Here is a 10,619-nt window from a genome sequence, read left to right as displayed (position 1 = left end):
CACTATAAAAAAAAAACTCACCTTGGAAAGCGCATTAGTTGAGCTATTCATGGAACTGGACACACCTGAAAAACAGACTTCTGTAGACAAATGCATTGGTATTTGTGCTTTACACAGCAGAGCACATTTTCCATTATATCTCATCCATGATACTGAATACTTTGCAGGGCTTAACAATTAAAAATAGATAATGAGACTGAAAGGAAAAGGGTCTGAGTTTAATGGATTCATTGTAGCTCATGTCTTTCCTTTGGTTTTCAGTATTGCTTGGTAGGTTTTGCTGTTGTGCTGTAGTGTTGTTTGCAGCACTTCAGTGACAATTATCTGCGGGAAGAAGTAGACCTGAAAAAGAGAATGTGTGGAGCAGTATGCCATCAGGACTCGGCCCTTCAACTTTCAGAAGAAATGTGAAATAGGAGCAATGGAAAGGAAATGATATATGGCCCATAGCATAATCCAAATGTAGTTCACAAACTTTGCTTTTAGAACTAGTACTTGTTTATATTTCATACAGAATTTGTAGCAGGATTGACAACCTCTGCGGTTTTAAAGCTTAAGAAGCTGCTAGCATTTTTTTTTATTTTTTGATTGATGAAAATCTGCAGACTGACTCTACTTTGTTTTATCTGAATACCAGCAACCCCCCAACATAACTTCAGGCATTGCTTAGGTTTTTGTTGTTGTTATCACTTGTCACATCAAATAAAAATCTAAATCCGTGAATTTGATAAAGTTATTTTTCCTTTTACGAACATGAGTTAACACACAATGAGTTCTGGAAAGAAAATGAAATGCTTTGTCTATCATCCAGGTATGGCTGCAGCTGTATTGTGTAAAAGTATCTTGCAAAAGCAACATTCTCAGCTGCTTTTGCAGCACAAGCAGCTGATGAACACTAATGAAGAAGAACGTTTATGATTTCTCCTCCTAAACAAGCCCCAAACGTGACAGTACTTGGGAGCTGCCTTTTTCCCCCAAATGGCCACAACTCTTCATAATATGCCAGTGTTCATACTCAGGGTCTTACTGTGACTGTTAGAGCAAAGCCCTCTGAAATAATTCATTTTTCATAGACAGACATTTGCTATCATTTTATTGACAGGAACAGAGTCCTGCTGTACCACCTGTGTAAAATTTGCCAACTTAAGTTAGACTAACTTGTCTTATTACCTGCTCTTTTTCGATCCTTTGCTGTGCTCAAGTTTGGAAGAATTTAATGAACTGAAATGCCTGTAGACAGCAAGTTGCAAGTGCATTCTCAGTGCACTGAGATAGCAAACTGAGGAAAGTGGGCAAACTTAACCTGAAACATAATGATTTATTGTCTTCATACATGCTCACTCATTCTGCTTACTTATTTTTCGTGAGAAAGATTGAAGGCTTCTCCTTGTTCCTAATGTCCTCCATTGGCTCATACACTGGACCTACAACAAGAAATTCATTGTCACAGCCATCCGCTTTCAGAGCTGAATAAATATGTGGGCACATCTACTGGCAACAGGAAAAAATGACTGAAAGATGCTTTATCAAGCAGCGAAGATCCCTGTGCTACCAGCATTCACAGCTTGTATCATTCTGCTAGCTGGAGTAAGCTAGTATGAGTCTATTAGCAGGTGTTAATATCACACCCCACATTGTTTTCTATGAATGTAATTTGTAATTCTTTCATCAGTCGTGGATTGAGTATACCAATACTAAAATCACAGCCTCCATAGTTTGCCTGCATATCAAAATGTTTTTAATTCAGAAGAGCAAATCACAGACCAGATTTTTAAAAGATACTAATATACTGTTGGAATTACAAAGGACATCAGTATTTAACTTTTGTATTGTATAAACTGCAATTAATAACAAACAGTCAGTTTTCTCTGTATTTGAGAAACTGAAATGAACATTCAATGGATAAAAACTTCCAATTATGACAGTATTTTTATATTATTTTAATCCATATGCCTGACATGTATGAAAATTCATGTCAACCCATCAAACAAGAACCTACATCACCCAAGGAGTTTTGATATTAAGTTTTATTTTATAATACAGTGTTGGGCACTTTATGGTAATGCGGAGTTCACCAAGAACTTCTATGGACACCACAAACTTGGAAATAAAACAAAACAAAACAAAAAACACTGCTTATTTACTACGTATACACAGTGCACTACCAATAGTAGTCTAAGGTCTGAATTACAATTCTTGAGATGACTTTGAACAGTAGTCCAGAGGGTGCAAAAGGATGGATTAAATTTTGAGATTTGGTTCCAGTTTTATTACAGGTCAGTGATTAACTAAATTTCTAATTTTCTAAACCTGTTATAGCACAGTGCTGGTTAGGTTACTTTGTTTCCAAAATTAATAAAATGATCAATAAAATCTCAAAGTGTCCTGTATTTTATGCCTTTCCTACAGGTGTTAAAGGACACAAGAATATTAACAGATTGTTTTCAAAGGCCACTAATGAAATGTTGTGAAAAAAAAATTAGAACTTTTGGGATATGTAATGTGTCTGTTCCATGTTGAGGCATTTCTCATCATATCTGACACATATCTAAAGAAAACAAATTGTCAGTTTGCTAACCATGTAAGCATTTTAAATTTTTTCTTCCTACTCAAATATCATGAATTAACAGACGTGATGTGCTTGTGCATAGGCTGCACAAAAACTAGCTGTTCCACAGTGCTTTATTGCCTCATTCAAGTAAATTAATTTAAAGAAGGTCTCAAGGAAAACCAAAGGTAAAAACAAAATGTACATCAATATACAAAGAAATTAATTTACGAAAAATTAAAAGTATACTGGCAACATCAGTAGATCTTTTAAGTAATGACTTATGATAATTAGGGATGTCACAAACTACATTCTTTTTAACAATACGGTCATCACCCTGAACAGTCACCTCGGTGGCGGTAATGAAAAGTGATGCTTAACTCCTTGCCTATTTTTACCAATGTTAAACAAACGATCAAATGATAAATTGAACATTATAAATTCTAGTATTTAATCTTCAATTTAAAATCACTTACTTGTATGTGAACATTGGCTTAGGCTTTATTATTTCTGTAGAATGTGACATCCATAATCATGCCTGGTCATTGGAAATATACATTTGCCTCATTAGAATATATTCTTCGTGTTTTTATCATACAAGCATATTTCAATGCTACATGTAATTTTACACATTTTTGAAAAATACCATTTCAAAGATTTGCTTGAAAAGCAGATGTGCACATTTATAACTACTAAATTACTTTGAAACAAGGAGAAATATTGCACAAAATTCACTGAAGATTTGAAAGTCAACACATTCCCCTCCTAAAACAAGTAGCTCCCTTATTTTTAACAGAAACAGAATGTCAATTCACACAGAACCATAAAAAACTTGAACTCAACTTAGTTTTCAAATGCTAATACTGTTACTGGATTCTAAATACTAATGTTGTTAGTATTGACCTAAGGAATAGTACAAATAAATTTGAGTACCCTTTACTACAGTAAACCTTGGAATAACTTCCAACTGTGCTACCTGCTTCATACTCCAACTCAGGAAAAATGCTGACAGCCCTACACTGGCAGTGGGTGGCCCTCAGACTAAGCCAGCTGTGGCCTCTTCAGACATCTCTACTTAGAAGTTTAGCAGCCTCCAGGAAAGTTGTATCAAGTACTTTCATCTGGCCACCAACTGAAACCATGAAACAGACAACACAAAGGTAATTGAGGCAGGTTTAACTTGTACAAAACCATACCATCCCTTTTTTGTTCCTTTATTCTCATCCAGCCCAAAGACCATGACGTGGCTCACCCCCGTATGTGGGGACAAGGACATATTCTAGACCAGATGTGGCCCATGCCCTTGGGCTGAGAACAAGGACACATTCTGTTCAGCCCCGACTCTGTTAGCAGGTAAACAACGCTTGGCAAAGACATACACGTCTAATAGCAGCAAAGAAGAGGTTACTGAATACAAGTCACATATCCATCCACACGGCTTTTGCTGGTGCATTTCTACATTCACACTCCAAAGATTCACTGTGGGAACAGATACCCTTTACCAAACCAAGTTTTGCAATAAAGAAGCTGCTTGCCTTGGACACAATTTTTAGTAGCCACATTTGCTTAGGCTGAAATTCCAGTCTGTTGGGAGCAAACCGGCTGGAGTCTCACAGCACCTGGACTGAGGCCTGGCACCAAGAGACAAGGTACTAACTCCCTCGGAAATGAAGACCACCCTTGATCTCTCCCTGCAGAGCCAGGGAGGTCAGCATTACGAGGCTCCTTTCTGCTGGACAGGGTATTACAGGCAGTATTTCACAGGGGATGCATTTAAAAGGGCCTCATGCTGGCACTTTGTTTATTGCATGAAATGTTCCTTCAAATTACATGCATAGAGAAAAGATTTGAGATGCTCCTAGCAATTTGATTAGACAGCTGCACCAAAGAAAGATTGTTCAGTAGGACTGAGTATAACTGATTGTAGGTCGAAAAACAGAAGCTGTTCAAAAAACCTGGCTTACCTTTTCTTTTGCCTAGAACTTTACATAGTTTACACGAACACACGTTATAACAAGCTCATTCTAAAACTCGAAAAGACATCTACAAAACAGTTCTCTAACAGATTGGGTGGGATTTTGAAAAGCACCCAGCACGGGTCTAAAACTCCCACTGAAGTCTGCATTACAGTGCCTGAGAGGGGACTTCAGCTAGTGCCGGGTATTTCTGATGACCCCACCCCTCACCAAACAGCAGCAGTATCACTGAAATGCTAAATGACAATAAAGGTTTCAGTCAAAATGGTACATGAGAACTTCTACGACTACATTTTTCCCTCAGAACAAGTCTATTTTTAGGAGTTACATGACCCCCCAAATATGCAGGATGGAAGAGCAAACCATTGCCTTCACTACAAAGACTGCCCTCTGCATGCATAGAGGGTAGGGATCACCTTTGTGTCCCAGGTCCTTCCTTCTTTTGTTCTTCCCTAAATATCTGTGCCATTTTTCACAATGGTGCAACTCTATACGGATGGATGGGAAGGCTTTGACTGGGACAACGTATCCATTCCAGGCATCCCACAGGAGATTAATCACACAGACAATATTCCTTTTACCTATATGATTGGGTTGGAATCACTACAACCAAGCTAGAATATTAAACAATATCTTAAAATCTGGATTTCCTCAAAGTTATCATCCTTCTTGGGGACTCTCAGGCTCTTCTTCACTGCCTCATTGGAACAATCCAGGAATCTTTCTACTGCCCCTAATTTTTTCCTCCAAATCAAATGAGAACTACAGCTCATTTCAGGCAGACGTATGTGAAATGAACTTGATACTAAATTCAAGTCCTAGTTTGTCTATGTCAGAAATCTGTTCCTAAATGTAAGAGATTCCAAAGCTTAATCGAATAACCTGGTATCTCTCCCTTAAACAGGAGGAATGGGAAGATTTTTGAGATCTTGATGTGATAGAAAAAAAGAGATGCCTCTGAAGACCACCACAGGAGCTCCGACTGAGCAGAAATCAGTTCTCACCCATAGCTGGTGACAAATGCTGATGGTTTTCAAAGACGTGAGAAGAATTTCCACAAGTAAGAGAGATACAAGTATAAAACTTGGAAAAAGTACTGGACCTGGACAATTTATCTTAATATAGAATCCAATGTAGTAATAAAAATACTGCATATGTAGCCAATAGACAGTTTTATATTATCAGAGGACAGAGGAGAACAGTGTTGAACCAGAAATACCATTTTGGACTTTTATCTATTTGGTAACTGGTACTGATGTTTAAGTAAGGCACAAATATAAGCCTTTTTAAAGGATCACTGATAGTAAGTGGAAAAGATTCTGTAAAATTACATGCCTAAAAGGTACCTACATTTAAATTCAACACAGGTATAAGACCAAGTTATTTTTGAACATATACAAGGCTCAAAACCAAAAAGGCATACTATTTAATGACTGTGAAAACACTATGGGCTTTATAAATAGTCAGGAAAATGCGGCAGAAACACAGTAAATAACATTTTAATGGCAACTGAATTAAAGAATAACTGTAAGCTGAATTTTATCTCCCATCTTTAACTCAGCTATTTACTTTTTATTCAGCCTGCATTTTCACTCAATGAAAGAGTGAATTATTACCATGATGCACCAATTTTGAGAGATTTTGGTATTAAACTTTCAATTTCATGCTCATTATAATAACTATATGAATATTAGCAGCCTCATAAGGCTTCCATATTTTTTGCACAGAAGTGAGAATGGGACAATCTATGTGAAAACAGGAATTCAGTGTCTAAGTCTCATGTAAAGGCAGTAGGATTTATTCTATCAGATTGATATTTTTAAAACCGTTTTCTGGCAGCATTCCTGGACTTATATGTTTGATAGATTTGAAAGGCATGATGGCCATAATTTCTGAAATTATTCTATTTTCTGGATAAGACATCAATACTGCTTATTATCTTTAATAAATCAAGACAACAACATGATCTTAGACAGAACTGTGGCCTGAAACAGTCTCAGATGTAGATGAAAAGAAGAGGCAAACTTTGAAATTCCTGTCAGCTTTTGCAAGGACATGAATGAGAACAAGTGAGAAGTGCTACAAGAACACAGTCCTTTGTGTCTTCTATCTTCCCTTACACACACTTCAAAGAATTACATTTGGTAATATTTAGTACCAGCAAAAGAGAAGAATGCACTCCATGTGACATTAATACCACCTCCTGACAAGCATCTGTGAAGTTGCCCTGCCACTTTCTCATATCAGCACCTGAGACATCCAGTTTGACCCACCTGGAAAGGTTACAGCTAAGATTTTAAATATTTTTTATGTTATTTTTGATTTTTGATAGTGTAAAATATTTTGCCAAATAACATTTTTATATTAATAAAAAAGTCCCCTTCCACCTTACATAGCATGTTGATACACATTACAGGAAAACACGGGATAGAGTACAGACCTCAGGACATAAAATCTCTGACTCAGGAATGCTAAGATTCTCCAGCAGTAGATTGCAGATGCCCTCAGGAACGTTCATGCTCTAATCAGACACAGACCCTTCCCTAAGATTTCCACTTTTACAACTTTAACTTTCAATGCACTGATTAAAAAAGTTAATTCTGCAGGCTTACCCTCAATGACAAGTACTGGCTCTTCCCTTGTCTGCAGATATACCAATATTTTGGAATGCAGAGCTGAACCTTTTTGCAGAGATGTCTTTGCATCTCTTCAGTAAAGCATCAAACATTGCCTAATGATATCGATCTTTTCCCTTAAGTCAGCTGCCTTGTAAGAAAGCACCAAAAAAAAACCAACAAAACAATCCAAAACCAGAAAACAACAACAGAAAAACCCTTTCCATTTTTGCTAGCTAGGAGGAAAAATCATTCATAAATCTCATCATGGCAACTGATATTAAACTTTGCTACAAACAACCAAAAATAAAGATACTAAATCACAATCTGATCCAACTCCTGACCTCGTTAATTTGCTCACTCAGGCCGACACTGAGGCTAAGACTCAACATTCATGCCAAAAGGGGAAAGAAAATGAAAAAGTAAAATCTGGCATCAGTATAGAAGAGCATTACATTATTCTCAGGCACAGTTCATTTTATACCCATTTGTTACTTCTACTAACTGCATCACAAAAGATCCTTCAAAGCTGAGAACTATAATCTACTGAAACTTACTTCACACCTTTACTACCCTGAGCTATTTTGGAGAAAGGAATGTATGTATGGTAAGGTGGAGATACAGAAAAAGGAAAAGTGTGTGGGGAAATTAAAAAAAAAAAAAAAAAGGCAGGGGAACAGAAAGCGTTGCTCTATGTATGCAAATTGTTCAGGAATGCTGCCAGAAGGAGGACAAATGCTTGTTCTAAATACAATGTACAAGTCCATATATTCTCCTTCACTGCCTTTGGAAAGAGATTTTTAGAAGTTCAACTTGGCTAAAATGAGAGTTGGATATATACTGTCTTAAGCTCAATCAGTAATTTCAGTTTTCTAGTGTTACAAGTAATTCCCAGTCATTAATCTTTAATAATTTAACTAAATATGACTTCTAAGTAACAGTAATTCATACTACCTTCAAAAGGTAGCTTCTAAGAATCAAAAGAAAATAGTTCCAAACAGGCACAAATAATTTTTCAAATACTAGTAGACTGTAGAAAAAAAAAAAATAGAAATCTATAAATTCCACTTACACGTTCCTTTCTGAAATTTTTTAGATGAAATAGTCTACCTAGAGAAACTGGATAACATGTCTTTAAAGTGTCTTAGTTGTAAACAGAAGTTCATAAACTTCACATTATAATTCAGCACTTCACGTACTTTACAGAAGAAAGAAAAGCATGCACTACCTGTTTGAAGTCTGGAAGACAGGGCCACAGTTTTAGTTTGCAGTAAGTTCCAAGTTATATTCACAAGCTATTCCTTAATCTAAAAAGACTTCCTCCCCCCCATCCCTTGCCTTTGCTGAAGCAAATTCTTGCCATGGAAAATCATTATTGCTGTTTTGTACGTTTGCATTCATCTTCTAAGATAAATCTTTTCTCAAAAGATTAAGGCAATTATTATTTGTTAAAAGCATTAACATTTGTACATTTCAAACAAATCTAGACTGTTTGGTTCATTTCCTGCTTAATGGGTTTTACTACAGTACCTTCAAAACTTGGTTACCTATTAGGTGATACCTTTCCTGCTGCTTAGAGGAAGTAAATGCTACGAAGCACCATCCACCTGCTGTATTTTTAGCACAGAGACTAACTAGTACCTGATTTAAGAGTGCATTTATATACTTAGTTCCATTTTGTGGACCTAACTACAGACAACAAATGAACTGGGTAAACATAGAAGCAAATGTTCCAGTAGCAGAAAATGCATATTCAGCTGAAGAGAATTATTACTTTTTTTGTAATTGAAATCTCTTATTCCTTTTTAATATTTTGGTTAAAATGTTACATGGAGTTATATGGAGTCCTGAGTAGCCTCCCTTCAAATTTCTTCTGGGAGTCAAGTTTATCTTCTAATAGTTTTCTTACGTTTTATTTCCACTGCTATTGCTGGATAAGCTATCCTTTGAAATATTTAAACCATAGTGAAAAGCAGAACTCAGTTTACATAAAGATACCACTTCTTGAAGAAGCCCACCCTCATCTGGAGTTTCATTTCCTTCTTTCCTATCTTTCTCCCAAGGGACCAGAATGGATGGATGTTGAGCAAGACTTGCTGGGAGCTGATCTTCTGAGGTATTGCTTAGTGTTTCATTCTGCTTTGCATACTTATAGGAAGAATAGCCTTCCTTGAAACTTTCTAGAGAAGCAAACTGGACGCTTGATTGTACGGGAGATGGGGATGTTATGCAACCACCAGAGGTGTCCATCTTGTCAGTAATAAAGATTTTCTCACTACTTTCTTCTTCCAGTCTTGAGAGAGATTCTCTATGTCCAACAGAAGAAACTTGCTTCCTTGGTGATGGAGGGAGCTGCTTCCCATGGAGGACACTATCATCCTGACCGAGATTCCAGTCTGCTTGATCATTAGCATTGCTGCAGAGCAGGGTAAGGTTGCTCTCACTAGGTGCATTTGACTTGTTCTGAAAGAAAGAATATGTTTATGTTTAATGTCACAAGAAAAAATGGCAGTTTTGAAACAAGAATACTGTAATGGATTTTGTGTGTTCCTAAATCATGGATATACCCTTTGGGTTTCAATGTTACAAATCAAGTTTTTTGTTGTTGTTGTTTTGTTTTGTTTTTTTGTTTTCTTTTTACTTCCTTGCCAGAATATTTTGTCTCTTATCATGGGGATCACCTTTTGCACAAAGGAAAGAGTCTGGCTCCCCTGTCCGTTCAGTCTTTGCACAAGCACTTTTGACAGTGAACAAAGACATACTTTGCTACTTTGTACCACAATATGAGAAGGAGTTGGACTAAAACTGAAACCAGATGGCATTTCCTCTTTGCTTCAGTAATTAATTATACCAACTTTCAATATTAAATCTTTTAGCCAAACAAACAAAAATGGGCAGTTTATTAATGTGACCCCTATGTGACATTCATAATATCAAATTTTACAAGCTTTTTAAACATTTGTGTCAGAATCGTTGTTCCAGTGACAAATCTTTGACCATAGGATTCCTTTCAGCAACAGTAAATGTTGGACAGCTGATATATGCCTGAATTCAAAAACACCAACTTCTTTTTAGCTAATGTCACAGCAGGTGAGGGTTTTTAAAGTTGTAGGCAAGAGCTCTGACCCATAAAGAAGTTTGCTTACACTCTGGGTCCCAAGCAACTCTATCTAAAGTTGCACAGGATCAAGGTACCCTTTTACAAATCTTTAGATTACTATTCTAGCCGTGTTTCAGGTGCAGTGGATGCCATAACTTAAGACAGAAACATCGCTGTATCACTGTGACTAGTTTAATGATGCAAGGTAAAAATTGAAATACCTTGTAAACTATATCACAAACACTATAACTAGATCAGGGAATACAAGACTGAACAGCTAAATATAGTATTAAACTATCTGATTAAGTATATTATCACTTTATTCACAACTCTGTATGTGGTTAATGCTGTAAGGGAAAAATACTGTGCCCCAGATGACT

General features: G+C 36.6%; 1 protein-coding gene across 2 annotated transcripts in view; it reads right to left on the bottom strand.

Annotated features, from left to right (window-relative positions):
• Positions 1-2,012: 2,012 nt before the first annotated feature.
• Positions 2,013-10,619, bottom strand: part of DENND1B (DENN domain containing 1B) — a 159,011-nt gene continuing 150,404 nt past the window's right edge. For both annotated transcript variants that reach the window (XM_040565506.1, XM_040565507.1), the window contains one exon: positions 2,013-9,602. In XM_040565506.1, the coding sequence (XP_040421440.1) occupies positions 9,045-9,602 (558 nt within the window). In that variant the 3' untranslated portion in view covers positions 2,013-9,044. The remainder of the gene's footprint in view (positions 9,603-10,619) is intronic.

This window comes from Cygnus olor, chromosome 8 (assembly GCF_009769625.2).
Source record: "Cygnus olor isolate bCygOlo1 chromosome 8, bCygOlo1.pri.v2, whole genome shotgun sequence".
NCBI classification, from domain to species: domain Eukaryota; kingdom Metazoa; phylum Chordata; class Aves; order Anseriformes; family Anatidae; genus Cygnus; species Cygnus olor.
The sequence above is the reverse complement of the archived record's forward strand: the minus strand, read 5'-3'. Positions and strand labels throughout refer to the sequence as shown.